This window comes from Nicotiana attenuata, unplaced genomic scaffold (genome assembly GCF_001879085.1).
Source record: "Nicotiana attenuata strain UT unplaced genomic scaffold, NIATTr2, whole genome shotgun sequence".
In the NCBI taxonomy this organism is placed as follows: domain Eukaryota; kingdom Viridiplantae; phylum Streptophyta; class Magnoliopsida; order Solanales; family Solanaceae; genus Nicotiana; species Nicotiana attenuata.
Genome location: NW_017673309.1, coordinates 84,958 through 105,234, shown reverse-complemented (window position 1 = coordinate 105,234; position 20,277 = coordinate 84,958). Strand labels below are relative to the sequence as shown.

Below are 20,277 nucleotides of genomic sequence, written 5' to 3'. Positions count from 1 at the left end.
TAGTAAATTTAATTAAATTGCCGCTAAAAGACATCTTTAGCAGTAGTTATAATGGCTACAATATCTCACGTGGAAACATCTTAATTTGCCCTTTTATCGCCTATTTTTATAACCGATATATCCTGTTAAATTGGCGCTAAAAGTCACAAGCTATAACGGTAATAGTTTAGCCACCATTAATAATAGCTACTACATTGCGTTCAAAAAGGTTCCAAATAACATAACATATTAATATTAATTCACAAAAATATAATGTATCTCATTAAATCTTAACAAACAAAAGAAAGTACTAATTCAAAATATTAATATCACAATAACTTAAAAATAAACTTATATTGTTTGAAGTAAATAGATAATGTTATTATATGACTAATCCCAACGAATAATAGTCTTCAAATAATTTTTGCAACTCTTCTTCATGTTGAAATCTTCGACCCACTAAATTATCGATCATCAGACTGTATGACCTAAAATTATAAAATAACTATGTCAATAGATGAAATATATGACACGATAAGCATGCAAATCTTCTTCTTCTACTAGCCATCACTAAATATAAGAGGAATGCAAGACAGAGATGATCACACCAATGTAGACAGCAAAAATATATAAACTTGATGCAATGCTTCGCGGGATTTAACTTAAGAAGAAGTTGTAGTTCTTCTATAAACCTCATTTTTTGTGCTGTCAAAATACTGGCCCCAGCTAAAGTTTTTTTTTAACAGTAGAATAACAGTTCATTTTTTGGTCTCAAAACCAGCTCAATCTATCAAAATTTCCCGGTTCCATTTATAGTGAATTGCCAAAGTTATATGATTGAGCTGTTGCAATTTTATGAAGGAAAGAGATATAATAAGTTTGAAATATATGTAATAATATTTAACAAATGAATAGATGAAATCTTTTTACTTAATTCAGAGAGCAACAAGTAATGGATGACCGTTTCAAAAAAGTCAAGGGTAACTAATATAGGGAACATAATTGGTGCTGACTTTGTTCTTTGTAGTGAGCATAGTTGCTGGTGTACTCATAGTTTTGATTTATGAAGACTTAATAGGGAAGTGTATTATAAATCATTAGGTCTGAGACAAAATAAATTATGGTAAAGCTAATTGATTTTATTTATTTATTTTTTAACTTTTTCAATAATCCTTGGTGCAACTAATGCTTCTATCCTTCTTTTGGCTACTACCTCATAAGTAACATGGTTTTTCCTAGTATGTCACGCACAAGGAAGCAGAAATGAGGGAAGATAATGAGGAAACTAATGCTAGAGTGGCATGGTTAAGCATAATGTCCCTTGTATATGCTTGGCAGTTGCAGGTCTGGAACTATGCTATCTGAAGTCATACTTTCGCAAGAAAAAGCTCATTTACATTTGACAAATTTTTCCATCACACATTAATGTAGCTTATAGAATAGATCAACCACAACTTTTCATCTTATATGCCATAAGATCTAAAATTCTTTCTTCTTTTCACTTGTATCCATTTGTTGCTCTGCAATGGACTATTTTGACCCACAGTGAACAAAAAGGCTGGAGATCATATCTTCTGTAAGTGAAACTGCTAGTGCTCTATGTTCAGGAAACAAGTGCAATCCAAATGTATGTCATTCTTCTACTTTTAATTGAACTAATAAATGTTATTAATTGAGACCACACCATGTAGTCCAGTTACAAATGAGTCTTTATTACAAATTTAGGAAGTTAACCATATCTATTAAGGCATCTTAAATTGTTTTAAGTTACCCCAATAAACAAGGTCTGTTATACTTTAGGACTTCAACATATGACTAGGCTCAATTGCACTATGAAAACATCTGTGATTTTCTTCCTATCCTTTATCTCTACAATGTTTGCAGGGATTCTAAACCAATTCTTGCACAAAGTCATTTGTGTCTTCCTACCAGCCACCTAAGGTAGGCTTTTGGGAAATTTACCTAGCTTAGATCCAAGGATATCTGCCAAAGATTATACATTTTGCCACATCATTTACAGGGTATAATATCCTTTTAGTCATATTATGTGCGGGTTAATTTTTAGTAAAGGACTCCATAGTTATTGGAATATTTGAAAATATCTTCCTTTTATAACGCATGCTTTAGAGTTTTCAGTAAGATTTAAATAACCAAATCAGCTCATCTGTTTCCTCGAACTTGGCGGACAAACTATGGATCCCATCTAGTAAAGGAAGAAGAACATGTTCCAGCGAAGATATACTAAGATAAAAAAAGATTTCTTAATGATCTATAGTAAGAAAAACTCAAAAAGTAGAGCGCTAAAGGATAAAGATGAGTAGTACCGTGAGAAAGTGAAGTGTTTTCAGCAATACTAGGTATCCTTGATGTTAGTTCTGGAGTTGTCGCAATAATTCCTAGAAAGCTAGCAACTTTCGACCTTTTTCCCGAACAGCTTGGTTACGATTATTAAACGGCACATCAACTATCTTCCCCAGAGGAAGTTTCCAAATATCTTTTAGTAAAGTAGGCCCACGAACCTTCCTTGGCTCTGAATTACCTAGAATGGAAAACTCGAAGGTCATCAAATGACAAAATCTTATATGGTTAAGCATCTGAGAGATGCTTTAAGATCTGTTAAATAACAATATCATGATAAAACAACAGAGAGCAAAAACAGTATATGTTTCAACACAAAATATATGCCAACAGGTAAGTGTTTCAAAATATATGGAGATGTTGAAGATTTGTTACATCAATGCATCAATTAAGCTATAGATGGATCATATTAAGCTCACTATTCCCTAAATGGTAGGTACTCAAGATGTAAGAATGTTACAGGTGATATTTGGACATGAAATAAATGAAATCTTCATCTATCAATTAATAGTTCTGTTTCACTTTGGATAATATAATTAATTTGTTCTTTCACTTGAAATATTTTCTAGTTTACTGTTCATGTATATTAATTAATTTGTTCTGTTGAACTTTGCGCATACACTAACCACTGACAACAGTTTTGTTTCACGGCACCATCTGCAGAAAGTGAATGGCCTCTTAACTATAATCCCTTTACACTAACAACCATTCTAATAGTGCAAGGATCAAAAGAGACCAACTAAGTATTCAGATGCTATATTCATAAGTTTTAGCATTACAACTTACAACCTTGTTCAACAAAATGCTTCTATTCCAAAAGCTGTGATACATCAAAGTAAACAGAAATATGCGCAACTAGCAAGTTTATCGGTAGCATTGACAGCTCAGTTAGATACATCAGATTTGCAACTATACACTGTGGTACACAAAGGCAGTTGGAACTGCAGTCGCAATAGAAGTTTCAGATACTCTGACAACAGTGATAGGGGATATGCAATTTACCACGAAGTGAGGAAATTAGATTTTCTTATATGCAACATTGATATAAAAAATACAAATTATGAACTCAATATACACCTTGCATGTGTGAAACAACTTCAATCACAATACCATTCTAAGAACCCCAATTTGGAATGTAAAACAACATCAATCAATGGTGAACTTTTTCATCTAATAAAATAAGTAACTTAGTTGTTTGCCTCTATTGACATATTTTTTGAACAACTATATCTACTTATACTCAAATTGTAACTCACATGTTTGCCTCTATTGATAGTTTTTGGAGTCTTGAGTGGATAGTTCAATGAAGAATAAGCTTAGATAATATTGTTTGCTTTGTGTTTTCTTTTTTTAGAGTACAATTCTGTACCCAACAGAGATAGTACTCAAACTTGCTTATGCATATATACTTTAAAAATTATCTATTCTATCTCAACTAAATTTTCAAAAAAATAAATTCTAAGTATACATTGTTGTGATATATTCCCGGCGACAAATTCTCTAGATCATAAAACAATAGAGGAACATTGGAGGAATCAATTCAATCAATCGACTATCAATCTAACAACAGCCAGATAAACATTGGAGGAATCAATTCAATCAATCGACTATCAATCTAACAACAGCCAGATATCACAAATAATTTAGCAAACACAAAAAAGCTATACTTTTACAAATTCCAAAATGCCATAATTGGATATCAAGAACCATAAATTATACCTGGTGAGCAGAATATTTGCCGATAAAAGAAAAAAGTGAAGGAGAAGAATAATTTTTGCAGCAATCTTGAAACCTACAAGAAAAGAGAAGTTGAATACGGATGAAAAAGTTAATTCTAATACACTAATAATAAAGCATAAATTGGTAAATTCGTATGAGGGGAGGAACTTGAGCAACAATGATTAATTGCAATTATTGTGCAAAACCACGAAATGATTGAGAACTACGATGGGGTCGAAATAAATTTTTTTCTTTGTATTCAGTAAGTATTTTATGACCGAATAATTCAAGGAAGGACGTACTGCGGGGAAAAAGAAGACAAAAAGATAGGCAAGCAGTCACGGAATACTCGAAGAGCGCCGAACTTTTCTAGATCAGTTACACCTTTCACCGTAACTTGCCTACAACCACCATATGCAGTGTTTCTCATTGTAAAAAGTGAACCACTAATGTAGGAAATTTGGGAAGAGAGGAAAAAAATCTTTGAAGAGCAGTCGGTGATAGATTTTTTGGTTAAAAAATTTATTGTAAATTGATTTCTAGCAACATGCTGGGTAAGAAAGGAATTTACCTAGGGAAGAAGAAAAAGTTACGTGGGATTTGGGAAGAAGATAGACAGAGCTGTGGTAGGCCGGAGACTGTGGCAAGCCGCGACAATTTTGTTAACCAGCGTCCAGTGATAGGTTTTCGTAATGTTATCTTTTTCTTATTTTGGTAGAATTCGTATTATTTTCTAATTGGAGGGAATAGCTAATTCTGGTCCAAAAATATTGGAGGGAAAGATTTTATTTTACTTGTACGGAGGGAAAGTTAAAATAATAAGAACTTGATTTCAATGAGTGATTTTTAGTGGTAATTTTCTTTTTATTGCCACTAAAGAATATCTTTTACCGGCTAATGGTCATGTGCCGCTAATATTTCAGCTTAAAGAATCTATTAGTTGCAATTGCCATATTGCCGCTAAATAATTGCCGCTAAAGTCCATTTTTGTTGTAGTGAGTATGTGTTCATATGAAAGCTCAGGTATGTTTTCTATACTCTGCACAATTAGAAAGATTAATTATCCAATCATGAGCAGAAGTTCTACATTTGTCAAATTCCCAGAAATTCTATCCGTTGAGCATTGAACCAGTTTCGTTCTCCTAGAACTCTAAAAATCGGGATTTTTGCCTAAAATCTAGCGATGCCTAATAATTACTAAGAGACTGGAATTAAACTTTGATTAGACCTCTATTTGACCTCTGAAAAGGCTGACGTTACTGCACCTATGACTAATTTCCTTTAAATACACACCACACCTCTTCTTCATAATCCCATAACCGTCAAAAATTAAATCTCCAGTTCTAATTGATTTTCTTCCCCAGAAATCCTAAATTGCCTTTCTTCTCAGAAATTCTCAAAACACTTCCATAGTCGAAGAACCATGTCTAACCCCCAAGATAATCCTGGCACTCCCCCACCAGCATCCCCCTCTAACACATCCTCATCTACTCCTCCTAGTGAATCTCCAAAACCTAGGTTGCGTAGGCAGAAAATATTGGCTAGAAAAACTGTAGCATCTGGAGCCCTAAGGAAAGTTCTAAATGAGAAACTGAAGGCTAGCCAAAAGAAAGGAAGCCCTGCTCACGAATCTGACTCCAGCTCTAAGTCTGAAGCTTTTATTTCTGCCAGTGAAGGTGAAGAACATGGGTCTTCTGACACTGAAAAAATTCAAGAAACCCCTGGTGAGGTAAGTTCTTGCGTGGTATCTTCTACTGTAGTTGAAAGCATTGAAAATAGGTTTGTTCTCGTTGGTCCTATTAAAGATGTAAAGGTGGCTGAATCAAGTATGAGTGGAGGTAAAAAGAAAGGAAAAGAGAGAGAGGGAGCAAGTGGTGATGAGAGGGGTAATGGGAAAGAAAAAGCTCTTGCTATCTGTGGGAGTATTGAAGAAAGTGGCATCAAGTCAGGGGGAAGTGGTTCTGGGGAGGCGGCTGAAGGGCTTGTTCATCTAAGCAAGCAACAAGAAGAACTTGTTTCATCAGCTGAGGAAACCCTGGCTGATCTTCTGAAGAGGGTTGGGGCTAGTTATGATCCAAAGAAGCGAAAAGCTTCTTCACAAAAGGCTCCAACTGCTTCCAAGACAACCAAGAAAAGCAAAACTTCATCCCCAAAACCTACTGTCCCTTCAGTGCCTAAGGGAAGAGCTACTAGAAGCAGGATCAAGCAAAGTGAAGCAGAGTTACAGAAAGCTCTGGAAGAAAGCAGGAAGAAAAAGAGGAAGAAGGGAAAAGCAAAGGTTGTAGAAAGCTCTGAAGTAGTAGAAGAAGAAGAGGAGATGGAACTGGTCCATCAAGAAAGAGGAACAATTGAAGAGGTTCCAACACCCAAATCAAAAAGAACCAAGACTTCTTCAAAGAAGTCTTCCTCTGTACTTGTACTTGCTGAACCCTCTTTGGCCAAGAGAACAAGATCTGCAGTGAAAGGCAAGCAGGTGAAAATTACTGAGGAAGATGAAGAATGGAGTGGTGAAGAAGAAGAGGAAAAATCTGAGAAAGAACAAGATAAGTTTGCCATCTTTGGCAAAAGAATTTTTTTTGAAAGGAAGGCTGCTGAAAGAACTGGATGAACCAGGAATGAGGAGGTTGGTGGATGCTCTTACCGCACAAGGGTGGAAGGACATGGTCCTGGAAATGGATGGAAGGCTGGCCAGGAAGGAACCGATTGAGTTTATGGCAAATGCCACTGTGAAGAATGGGTTAGTCACCAGCCTGGTGAAAGGAGTAAAAGTGGAGTTTGATGCACTCAAACTTGGTGAGATTCTGGACATACCTAATGAAGGGTATGATGATTATACAAGGCAAAGGTGGCCATGTTTGGATTCTCTCCCTACTGCTCTCCAAATCACTAGGAATTTATGTGATGCTAAAGCTGCTGAAGATGTGCCTGAAGCTAGGTTTGTGTAGAAAAGTGAGATGAGGCCTGAGCACAAGGCCCTGTTTGAGTTTGTCAACAAGTGTCTACTGCCCAGACAGGAGAGAAGGCACACTGCCAACTACATGGACCTGGTTCTTATGGAGTGCCTTGTGAGAGGAATGCAGATCAAGTGGCCTGCTTTTATTGTCAAATTATTGGACAGGGTCATCAATGGCTCCAAGGCTCATGCCACTCCATATGGGTTCATATTGACTACTGTTCTGGACAGGCTGAATGTGCCTTTGAAGAAATGGAAAATTGCATCAAGCAAGGAACATTTTAGCGTCAAGACTCTTCTAGCTTGTGACTATCCAGTCAATGCCACCCCAGTTGAACCTGGTTCATCTCTGAAGACACCTATCAACAGCAAGGTTAGGGCCTTGGTTCAGGAGTGTGGAACTAAGGATGATGAAATTGCTAGGCTCAAGGCACGTGCGGCTGAATTGGAGATCGAGAGAGATGGCCTTAGAACTGAGCTAGCAAAAGAAATGGAGAAGAGTGATGGAATGCTTCAGAATATGCTAAACCTTCTCCAATCTCAACCATCTAGTTCTTCCAAGCCCTAGGCCTTCCAGCACTTATCTTTAGATCAAGTCTAGTAACCCCAGTGACCCGATTTAGGGATGTTTCAGTTCTTTTTGCTCATGTTTTGGAAGTTTTTTCTTTCTTTTTGTGGTTTGTTTGTGGAAACATATCCTTATCAATGACTACTGTTGTTTCTCTTGTTCTATGCAGCTTTTGATCTTAATAGTTCAATTATGTCTGTTGATTATTGATAATTTGATTCATGTTTTCACTTGCAGTTGCCTTAGTGGCCATGAGTAATTATTAAAATCTGGGATTCACATTGGGTATGCAACTTTTCGATGATGCCAAAAGGGGGAAGAGATATTGTGCTTTACTCTTTATTCTGAATAATGTGATATTTATAACCTAATTAAATCTGGTCCTTGATGATAAGTTAAAATTCTAAGTTAAGTCTTGATGGTTAAGCTGAGTTCTTACAGATTTTTTGATTAGTAAAAGCACAGAGTTTGTTATCATCAAAAAGGGGGAATTCGTTGGCCCAAGTTCAGGTGAAGTTTTGAAGAATGACAAATGAACTCAGTCATGGACCAGGTCCATCATGTGAGGCACAGTATTTATCAACCTATACATGTGAGATGCACGTGAAGGAGATAAGTCTCAGTGATCAAGCAGCAATATCTCCTGAGCTAATCGAAAAGGTTGCATATTGGATAAGGAGTGAAAGTCTCCTTATGAGAAGAGAACACAATCCGGATAAAGGATAGGGTTGGAGTTTGTGTTGTTCAAGGACTCAACTTCGATGGAAGATCAACAATTGAGTCTTAACCAAACTCTAATTACTAACTCATTAAATAACAGTGATTGTTCTCTTTTACACATATTGCACAAACGCAGAAGTTAAACTAAATTGAGGGCAAAAGAGCGAGGCAATTTTGCAAGCAATTTATGTGAGATTCAAGTGTGCATTCCTGAAGCTACTTGGACAAGATAGAAGAACCAATTCCATTGTGTCTTTCTTTTATTCTAGTTCAATTGTAGTAGGTGATTTAAACTTGTACCTTTCAGCTTTCATAGAAGCATTTGCATTAGGTACTTTGAGTATTCAAGTTAGAGTTAACTTGAAGTTGTCGCGACAGCTGAGGCTGTGTGCCACAACGGGATTAGAGTTTAATCCTTAGGTTTACAAGAGTTTTGTAAATGATGTTTTGGCTCAGTGATTTTAGTGGAAGTTTGGGAAATCCTACTGAGTAGTAGGTCGTGGTTTTTTCACCTTTTGAGCCAGGTGTTTTTCACGTAAAAATCTCTGTGTTCTTTATTTTATGTACTTTTAATTCCTCAAACAGTAGTAATAAGTACACCTAGAAGAACCAGGTTCTTCTAGATCGAAAATTGGGTACCACACAAATCACCCCCCTCTTGTGTGGTATTAACGTTTAGAACATCACACATAGACTAAGTTTCATCGAATCTCTGGAACATATAGGACGTCATGCAACATTAAAGATTGGCCACCACGTATGTCCATTCTGCAAGTGCCCTATGTGACCTAATCTTGCATGCCATGAAATAACATCAACACCATTATTACTAGAATAACATGCGATAATACAACGGTCAACAGAATAGTTATACATAGAAGGATTATAATCTAACACAATAAAACCATCATAACGATGTCCAAAATCATAAAAAATATTGTCTAGAGTAATTTTGAGACCATTGTGGCTAAAGTTCAAATTGAAATCTAAATCTAGAAGAACAGACACAGAGACTAAGTTTAATCGAATCTCTGGAACATATAGGACGTCATGCAACATTAAAGATCAGTCACCACACATGTCCATTCTTACGACTCCATATGTCATAATTTTGACCATTCATTTGTCACCCTTGTTCAAGTCAGCAATGATACTTTTCGATGCCATGTCTGTTATTAGAGACAATATTACAAGTTTAACTCATCAATATATATATATATATATATATATATATATATATATATATATATATATATATATATTGCAGTAAATTTATGCATGTGATTACACACTCAAGCAAATTAATTATAATATTAATTTTACATTTGTATAGAATTGAAAGGTCACTACATTTCCATTCATCATCTATATCTGAATATTATAATTAATATTAAAATTAATTCTTGTGTGTACTTCATTTCAAGTCTCGATCCATTACAAAATAAAATAATAAATAATACATGTAACTGATAAGACAAATAACATAATTTAAATTTTATTGAAATAAAATTCATAATAACAATTTACATGTTTGCTAGGACATGCATATACCAATTGAATACTAAATTTTTCACATATACGCTAAAAGATGCACTAGGCCAAATATCATAATGATGTTTCAGTTAAAACTTCACCCCCAAGGCTCTCGAAGAGAGTCCTCTAAAATAGCTAATGTTTCCCAATCAGTTATCTCTATGTAATTAGACAATTCAGCTCTTTTTAACTGCAAGACGTATACATGTTCACGAATGGAAGCATCAGGACCCATTTTAAATTCTTTAAACTCCCTAAATTTCTTTTTTCCTCCCCTTCGTTCAGCCCTTCGATCCCTTAACGAATTCTGCATCGCTCTCGGGACACTCCTGATGACTTCAGGCTCCGAGTCTGAATCATTATAGAGTAAGTCCTGCGCACCCTTCTACGTTGTCCCTTCCTCGACTTCGAGAACTCCCACTTGGAGTAATTCGAACTTGTCCATGTTCAGCCATGCCTGAAATAGGACCAAGAAAACAATAAGAATGGCTACAACCATTCATTGTGATAACATATATCACAATTACTTGTAGAAGTATATCAATTGAGGGATTAGGACTAAACTAATTTTCAAAAAAATCTGCACTAAGACCAATTCATTAAAAATTTAGATTCATAGTCTTAGCATATTGAATCGTTTTTATCTTGTAACAAATACCAAAAGGATATCCAGGAAAAGAAACAATATATATACATACATATATATATATATATATATATATATATATATATATATATATATAGTCTTAGCATATTGAATCGTATATGTATGTATGTATAAAAATCGATGTGACATAAATTTCTTCTGGAAAACATACATAAATACTTGGAACCAAATTTTTTTGTATTCCTAATACTTGGACAGAATGTTATTCACATTTATATTTCACCGTCCTTGTTAATGATTCAAACATCTATTAGGCGGATCAGTAATTTACTTTGCCTACATGATTTCTAACTAACAAAAATATATATGAAATATTCACTTTTCAAGTCTGAATATCATGTAAACTATCAAAACATGAAAGACTTCACTGTATTTGTTTTTGCAAGTAAAGAAACCAAGATAATCATTATTCATTGAGATAATAGATAAAGAAAATATTATAGCAGTGACTTATTGCCATGGGCCAAACTGCATTAACACATAACTATCTCACTTTTACATACTAGAGGCGCAGGGATCAAGAGAATTAGGCTTCTATTTCATGATATTGATATTTTGTGTTATTTGTTTGTGTGTTCTCTTTCACGCCACCAACTTGTTATTTATATCAAATTCATTCGAAAAATAACTGTGAAAGTATAGCAAACGACACATAAACTCAAAAAATACAGAATAAATGTGTATTCATCTTGACAGAACATACAGTCACCGCTCTGATACCAATGTTAATCTAAATTACGGAGCAAGAACAACAAATTGTGTGTACCTTGTTACGCCCAGCTGAAGTCGTTGTAATTGCTACTAAAAAAATTGCTCCCAAATATACTTTGAATCACTAGGAAACAAAGTTAATCTTTCACCAATTAAATGCCATAACTTGTGTGTGTGTTTTTTGTGTAGAGAGGATTAGTCAGAGAGAAAATTCCTACACTTGAGAAGTTCTGTGTTTTCTCTTTAACATAAATAGACAGTAATAGCAATTAAGGAAGATAACTCACCACCCGCTTTTGCACATTGACTTTAGTGGGAGTTTGTGATTATGTGGTAACTTCTCTTAACCTCTCTTACTTATCTCTCATAACCGGATCGGGTCAGCCCACATGGAGCGACTCACAACCCATAATCCAACAATCAAGATAGATTACAGTTAAAAATTAAAGAGAGCCCACCGTGCTATTGGATTCGAATTCGATCAATGTTATGAACATAACTCACAATCTATAAGAGAGATAAAACTATAAAAAGCAATAGGGGTACAAAAATAGCTTGCCGTTGTGCATGTGAAACTTAGAAAACACGTCAGAATATATTTCTATTGAGATAAATTATGATATGAGGAAATACCTTAACTTTTCATACTATACGTACATTACGCTTCTCTCCATTAAAAATTTATCGTAACTAGTGTTCGAACAATGTTAATTTACCATAATTAACTGACTTAATTAGGTGAGAATACATACTAAGCAACCATGATTATGTGAAAGAAGTCCATATACAAACACATATAATGCATCTTAATTTGGTGTAAGTATAAGGTGCAGGTAAAATTTTTATTGAGTAAAATACATTACACCTACAAAAAGAAAATCATAAAAGTACTTTTGAAAAATACATATATTTTGAAAGTTAAAGTTATCCATTTCATTTGTCATAGTTTAAGATAAAAATTGCAATTATATGTTATATTAAAGATTTTCCTATTTATTTAATAAATGAGAATCCTAAAAACATTAATATTCTTATTTGACATCTTAAAAAAGAATATCAAAAATAAATTGAATTGAACCAACACTGCAAATAAATTTAATAATTGGTAGAATAATGGTTGTGAGTGATAATACATAATAATGGTGGGCGAGCATGGTGAGCGTGGTGGTAGTTAATAATGATGGACAACGACAACGATGGCGGTTAGTGGTGAGAGTCAGGGGCGGATTTATGGGGACAGAAGGGGGTTTCGAACCCCCTTCGCCGAAAAATTACACCGTGTATATAAGGCAAAATTTATTTTTTTACCTCTATATATTATGGTTTGAATCCCCTTAGCGCAACCTAATAGCATAGCTCAGAGGTCAAGGGGGTTCAAAACCTTTGTGAGGTCACTAGTTCAATTCCCACTGATTATAACCTCTTCTAATTTTTTAACTTTTTCTTTTCTTAATCCACTTAACGAAAATCCTGCCTCCGCCAGCACTGGTGAGAGTACATGGAGTAATGTGAAATGCCATAATCCACTGTAATGTGAAATGCCATTTTTGTAGAAATTCTTGAACGGATAGCAATAAATATAATACTTAAATGATATTAAGACTGTACTATAGATCTTAATTATTCATATCTATTAAGTTTTAGACCTTCATTAAAGTAAAATACTAGTAAATAAATAAATTAAAAAAAGAAAAGAAAGGAGCCATAACACCCTCTTGATAGAACAAGAAAATGATTATTGCTCCTTTCTTTTCAAAACCTCCTATAAACTAGGCTGGGATCTTATCCATTTGTAGATGGAACTTCGATAGCAGCTAGGTCTAGAGGGAAGTTGTGAGCATTACGTTCATGCATAACTTCCATACCAAGGTTAATACGGTTAATGATATCAGCCCAAGTATTAATTACACGACCTTGAATGTCAATTACAGATTGATTGAAATTGAAACCATTTAGGTTGAAAGCACAAAGAAATGAGTTGTATCAACTTCCAATCCCATAAAGTTTAAGTGGTCTTTTTGAAATTCAAAACTAGTTTGGGGGTATTGATGTAAACTCCCAAAAAGGTAAACTAATAGATATGCATTACGTACATTCATATATCGGATTATGAGTATCTTATATCCGGATATGCACTATCTATAAATTTCGAAAAGTGTATAGAATCCTACTAACTTCCTATCTAACGGCTGTAAAAATCCACAAAAGGACCACTACCTTCATCTACACCGTCAAAAGCAAAAAATATCAAAAAGAAAGCAGAAAAGAATTTTAATTCAGAAAAAAGAAAAAAATAATCTCAATTTTCTCAAACCCAAAAACCTCTCTCAAAATTCTCTATGGAGCCGAATCATGAAACTAGTGGACTCAGCTCTTACTTTCACCACCACCAACCACCACCACAACCACCGCAAAACCCTAACCCCACCACCAATGGAATTGTTCAAAACAACTCTACTAGCAATTCCGCCGCCGCTACCACCGCCGCTGCTTCTCACATGGTGTACACTGGTTCACTGCCGTCCGCCGCCGTGTCGCCGCCGATGGAGAGCGTGAAGAGAAAACGAGGGAGGCCCAGAAAGTATAGCACGCCGGAGCAAGCTGCGGCTGCTAAACGGCTCTCTTCGGCTTCGGCTCCGCCCAAAAAGCGGGATCATGCTTTGAGCCGTTGTGCTGGAGCTGACGCCGCTGGTGGTTCTTCTAAGAAATCCCAATTAGCTGCTCTGGGTGAGTCCCGTTGTCGTGCACGCGCGTGTACGCGCCACCACGGAATTTTAAAAATCCTGTTCTTTGGTGTTTATATTCATCTGTTAGAATTTAGTATGTGTTTGAAAATAATATAGCATACCGCATTGCGGGAGGGGCATATAGGCACATGCTTGTATGTATATAAAAGCATTTGTATCCGTATCTGTGCTTTTTTATTTTTTATTTGAGCCATAGTTTATTGTATACTTTATTCTTGTGTTGGACCTCTTTCTTCTCCACCTTTTTTTCATTCCTTAAACTAAGATTTTAAAAATGTGATCTTTGCATGGTTTGTATGCAGTAGAAAATATGTTACCTTGTCCATGTCCTTCTTATCAATGGCTTTGCTGGATAGTAGAGGAAAAACTTAGCAATATTTTAAAAACATCGAAGGGTCAACCTAAGAGATTTGCAAAGCATTACAAGTTTGTTGCCTTTAGTTTTATACAGGCCCGTGCTCGAAACCGGGGTGGGGGGTGGGGGGTGGGAGGGCTGTGTAATTGGAAGAGCTTAAGTTAATTTTTGTTCAGACTTTGAGTTAGTTGACTCTGTTGCCCAGTGTTTAAAAGTCCTAGTTACTATTGATAAAGGCTGGGAAGAGGGTCAGTTCTCTTCTAATTTCTCCTATTGGTTTATGCAGGTAATGCTGGTCAAGGTTTTTCACCTCATATCATCAATGTGTCTACTGGAGAAGTATGTTCAGAATTTTTCTTCCAAATTCTCTATTAACTGCTCTCATTATGCAAAGTTCACCGGGATTGAATCAGTCATAAATTATTCCTCTCATATACTTTTATCTGTTTTTAATAGATAGTTTCACTTTACAAATCTAGTTAATTCTCAAAAATGTTCTTGAAGGAAAGAAAGTTTTTGTTTTTCGAGCAAATAATTGGATAAGGGATCAAATAAATTGGAACGGATAAAAAGGACAGCAAGTCCATAAATTGTACTGGGTGAAGTTATAGGTGTTGGGACTTTTGGATTTCTGGAAGATTGGAGCTATTATTTGAATATCCAACTGATGATACTTCTATTACACTAACTCAAGCACCTGCTAGATCGTCTAGCTTGCTTATGTCCATTTCTTTTTTATGACGTGCTTACACCCATTTTTTATTTAGCTTGCCATCATTTCATTTCGCTGTGGTAACTCGTACGCATCATAATTGATGTTTTTAGGCTACATAAATCGGTTCCACTTCGGTCCATTTATTGTACCTCTAGGGAAGGGAAGAGTTTATGTTGATAGATTATCCTTTATGCTCAACCTTTCCCCTTTTATTGATGCGTGGAGCGTGTTACTCTTCTCATTTATGATTTTTTGATACTACGGCCTTCTTGGCTAGTTACTTCTTTTCCAATTTTATTCGAGCAGGGTCGTTCTCTTTTATTTCCTTTCGCATTTAAGATCTGAACTACATGGCTTGATTTGCTTATTCATTTAAGATGCTTGCATTAGTCTAGGCTGCCTACATCACTCTTACCCGGACCCTGCGATGCTTTTTGCACAGGCCTGCCCTTTTGTACAGAAACAATTATGTAATATGGATTATTTTCTCTAACATAGTTATTATTGTATGGATATTTTATATGATAAAACTCTTGCTTATACAATTATTTGTGTGCCAAGAATGAAGGAAATTTTTGCATTTCCTGTAAAACTTGTTTAGTGTGAAGATACAAGCCAAAGAGGAAGTTAAGTAGGTGACTCCAACATTGTCTATGAGAAGTAAGGATTATATAAGTAAACGATACCATGCATTAAGACTCATATGATTAAAACCATATATAATGGACGTCGTTGCCTGCCTGAGATGTAAACTCCTTGTTGGTATATCTTTATAATGATGACAGGAATATTGTCCTAGGTATATTAGAAGTTTGGTTCTAATTGGAAAACTGAATTAGGTTTTTTTTTTACTGGGATTAGTTCAGTGTGCATCAATATTTTCTAATAGAAAATTCCCTGATGCGTACAAACGCTCAAGCTTAAAATTTCTCCCACATAATGTTGTTATAGCATTTAACTCAGATAAAATTGCCTGTGATTAATACAATTTACCTTATCAAAAAAAAGAAAAAAATTGCCTGTGGGAAATTCAGCATCTCCTTCTAATTATGCCAACATTCAAGAAATTTGGCAAATTCTGGATCTTGTGGCTACCAACTTAGATATAGAAAATTCAGCTAGGAACATACCTATAACCTATCTAAAGTACTAGCTTCTCTCTCTCTCTCTCTCTCGCTCTCTCTCTCTCTCTCTCTCTCTCTCTCTCTCTCTCTCTCTCTCTCTCTCTCTCTCTCTCTCTCTCTCTCTCTCTCTCTTTAACTCAAGAAATTACTAGCTTTTTTTTTTTTTTTGGATTCTTGGTGAAAATTGAATTTGAGCTATTGTGCACAGCCTCAGAAAGGAGAAAGGATAAACTGATTCTTCTGGTCTTCTACTCTATTGATAGTCTGTGAAATTTGGAAAGCATATATGTTACCCATTATCTTATTATAGTTATCACATAGCACAAAGTGAAGATAGCAAAACAGCTAGCCTTATAATCATCTGTTCCTTTTGTTATTAAAGGGAATATCTGGTTTGTTCTCTTTTTCACTTGTTAATTGCATTTGTTATAGAGAAGAGAGAGACCCATAAAAAAATGTAATGGAAAAGAGAGATTGATGCTTTAAGAGAATATTGTTTTTTCTTCTCATGCTAAATCGAATATAATTTCTGTTTAAGTGCCTTTTGATTTTATCTAGTTGCTAGGGCTCATGTTCTCTTCTTTTCTCTTGCTTCACTTGTCATTACTTATGCCAACAGCAAAGATCTTTTTGAAGATATCCCCATCTCCAAAAAATTTAGCGTACTATGAGTTCTCAGATATTCGCCTTTTCCTGAGTCTTTGTGTTCCATGTTACTCTTGCAGTTCAACTGGAATGCTTTTGGTTTATGTTCCTTCTGACCTCAGTAACTGGTTGTAATAAGAAGTGCTTGCATTCCATTTTCCTCTTCGGGTTTTACCAATTGATATTAAGTCAAAAGTGATGTTCCATTACAGTGTTTGCATGGCATCTGATCTATGTAGAAGTACTGTCCATGGTTAATTTCTTGTTGCACCAACTTAAATGTGCCTTTAGTATCATCTCTTTCTGTATGCTGAGCATATCAAACTAATTTCTGTTTCTTTGTAATCAAACACGTGATATTGATGAATAGTTGTCACAGATATATGATTCAGGGTTTAGTCCTTTACTCATCCATTCATTGTTCATCAGAATATGTAGTAATAGTTTTTCCTTGACATGCATGGCAGTTTCAACTTCCAATGGTACATCACCTTTCCTATATAATTTCACAGCATTGGAGATGTACTTCTGACTACATATTGTATTTGTCTGCCATTTTATGCTTATGCTTTTTTCATAATTCACGTAACAGGATGTCGGTCAGAAAATCATGATGTTCATGCAACAAAGCAAATACGAACTATGCGTATTATCAGCATCTGGCTCAATCTCTAATGCCTCTCTGCGTCAGCCAGCAACATCTGGAGGAAGTATTACATATGAGGTAAAAATTTCTTACTGATGCGGTTTGCAATGGGAAGCACTGAGTTTGCAGATAAACATAGGTCTAAAGCAGAATAAAGAAGATACAAGAATTAATCATATTGTGAAGGAAATTTGCTGCTTTTCTGTTCTGCATGCTTTCAACTCTAATTCTATTGTTTTGGTTGTGCATCATTGTTGTTGATTGAATTTATCCAAAAAATTGACTGTTGTTGATTGGAATCAGGATGACTTGCAAAAATATACTGATAATAGTACACATCAAATCAAGCGTGATATTGTTAGAGTCCCCATATCGTCCCTGAGATTTCGTAAATTCCCATGGGGTTCTTAATTGACTTCCACACATGTTTCACACACAGCTTAAATTTTCGTAATGTTACTGGAATCTAAGCCATTGTGAAGCTTTACTTTTTATATTGTGGTTTTTGATTAAAAATGAGAGAGGGGAAGGTTCTCCCAGAAGTGTAAAGTTCCCCCGGAATGATCAAATAATGCTATCACCCCTAATACAAGCAAAGTAGTAGTAGATCTACTATGTGTTTTATTTTTCTTTCTTTGGAGGTGAAACATAGTTTAATATTAGACTATTAGTCCAACTTTCTTACCCTCTTTCGCCTTACTTTTTTTTTCTTTTCTTTTTTTTTTTGAAACCTCTTTTGTGTTACTTTAACTCTTTGTTCCTTCTTTTCGAGGAAGTAAGATTTAACTATTTGTTCCCACATAGCCCTATTTTCTCTTTTGCGGTTCAAGCATAATTATGTATTCTTATGGCAGTGGTCATAACTTGACCAAATACTTTATACTTATATTGAGATGCAACAAGGAAAAATATATCAAGTATACCAGTTATTCCAATAAAGAACATAGGGCTAGCATTCTCTGGTCAATTCTGTTTTAGAGATAGTGGCCGGTCTTACTTCTAGGACCATAATATCTTCACGATGCTCACCAAACAAATAAGAGGAAGAGGATTTAATATTTCGTATTTTTACTTTATATCAGAGATATGTCAACTGACACTTGAACACATCTACTATTTGCTCAATGTCCAAGAAAGACCAGCTTAATATTTGGTCTCAGTCTTTTTTGATAAGAGATTTGGTCTGTCTTTAGCATGTAAACAACACATTTTTGAGATGCCTAAATAGTATCCATGCTTTATCAGTAGGATGTAGAACAGCCTAGCAGGGTTTTCCCGTTATCCTTTTCCGTTTTACAGTTATAGTAAGCTGCCATTAACATCATTCTTCTATGCCAGAGGATCATCACTTCCAGCCTGTCATAAGAGAACATAGTCAAAATTCAACGGTCTTTTGTTGCATTTTTCCTGTCAATGAGGTATTCAGCACAGTTATCATAACTTTGTATTACTTCATGTCAGGGGCGATTTGACATTCTCACTCTTTCTGGATCTTATGTACGCACTGAGATTGGAGGCAGAACTGGTGGGCTTAGTGTGTGTCTGGCAAGTACAGACGGTCAAATTATTGGAGGTGGTGTTGGTGGTCCCTTGATAGCTGGAGGCCCAATTCAGGTTTTCTACTTTCAAGAATATTTTATAAGCCTTTATTATGATCTTAGCCATCAACAACATTAATTACGATATTGATCTTAAGATTATCTTATCTGAGATTAGAGAAAAAAATCTGTTAACGGGACCAAACTGGCTGAACAGTTGGCATGCTTTCTCACTGATAACTGGGTACCTAACTTGAGACTCATTCTGTTTCTTCATTTCTTCTTGTTTTTATTTCCTTATGCTTTGTCCACCAATGAAGTAGTTGGTGAAGCATCTGTCCATGTACAAGGTTGAAGTTTTCTTGTGGTAAACAAATCACAACTAATATACTTGTAAAAAAACAGTTAAAAATCACAACTAATATGTACAAGTCCAGATGACCGAAATGTATCCTTCACTTTCTCGCAATAAAGGAAAGACCCATTTAAAAACAAGAAGTGGTGATACTTACCAAAGAAGGACAACAATCAGTGATCAATCTATTTAATTTGCTTGTGAAATATCAGATCTTTTCCTTTCTTTTGTCACTTTAAGTTCCTACTTTCTGACAGCTTGTTATTGACTGTGTTGGTAGGTGATTGTTGGCTCATTTTCAGTTGACTCAAAAGCTGGGGAAATAAAGAATGATCTTTCCCAGCAAATTAGTGGGTCACCAATGTCAAATGTAGGCTTTCGCTCAGTGGTGGATTCTTCTCATCAAAATATGGTCGGAGGTCAGTTTATGATGCAGTCTCGCAGCATGCAACCAACGCCTTTACATCAAACTGAATGGAGGGTTAGCACCGGTCAGGGCATGCACCAGTCTCCAGAAAATGGGGACTATGACCACCTTCAAGACTAGGCAAAAATTGTCGTGTTAGGAGTAGTGTGAAAAACATTCCTAAGTTATAGGTTCTTTTGGAAGAGAATATACAAACTCTTTACATTGTACAGGTTAGCAACACCTCCTCTGGTCTCTTTTTTGCAGATGAAAACTGCTCCCAAATGCACTGATGTATGGACCTCAAGAATTTTTCCTGCATTGCTCTGGATTACCTTGCTGTCTTTGTGCTTTAGAGTTATCTAAATTTTTTGTTCATTGGGGATGTATAAAACTACGAGTTACTGACTTGTGTATACTGGTGAAAAAAGAGGTTGATCAGGTCTGAGTTACCTAGTTGCCTTAAACCTATATATCATACCAAGTCTGTACTTATTCTCACAAGGGAGTAGTGGGTATATCTCTTAACTTTTTGCCA

At 35.4% G+C, this 20,277-nt stretch overlaps 1 protein-coding gene and 1 long non-coding RNA gene across 2 annotated transcripts; one reads left to right on the top strand and one right to left on the bottom strand.

Moving 5' to 3' along the window:
* Window positions 1-312: 312 nt before the first annotated feature.
* Window positions 313-4,604, bottom strand: LOC109216018. Its single transcript, XR_002066441.1, has 4 exons — window positions 4,359-4,604; window positions 4,057-4,129; window positions 2,304-2,518; window positions 313-467 (listed from the first exon to the last, which is right to left on the bottom strand). It is a non-coding gene; the product is annotated as an uncharacterized LOC109216018 (long non-coding RNA).
* An 8,712-nt stretch (window positions 4,605-13,316) lies between these two features.
* Window positions 13,317-20,277, top strand: LOC109216022 (AT-hook motif nuclear-localized protein 14-like). Its single transcript, XM_019380150.1, has 5 exons — window positions 13,317-13,935; window positions 14,597-14,649; window positions 17,387-17,518; window positions 18,902-19,054; window positions 19,614-20,277. Exons 1-5 carry the CDS (start codon window positions 13,548-13,550, stop codon window positions 19,878-19,880), a joined length of 993 nt encoding a protein of 330 aa, XP_019235695.1. The 5' UTR covers window positions 13,317-13,547; the 3' UTR covers window positions 19,881-20,277.

Bases quoted from the DNA above. Each gene is read 5' to 3' on its own strand.
- LOC109216022 (XM_019380150.1), top strand. From the start codon at position 13,548: ATGGAGCCGAATCATGAAACTAGTGGACTCAGCTCTTACTTTCACCAC. The intron at 14,650-17,386 runs GTATGTTCAGAA...TTCACGTAACAG, and splicing joins TCAATGTGTCTACTGGAGAA to GATGTCGGTCAGAAAATCAT. The intron at 17,519-18,901 runs GTAAAAATTTCT...ACTTCATGTCAG, and splicing joins GAGGAAGTATTACATATGAG to GGGCGATTTGACATTCTCAC.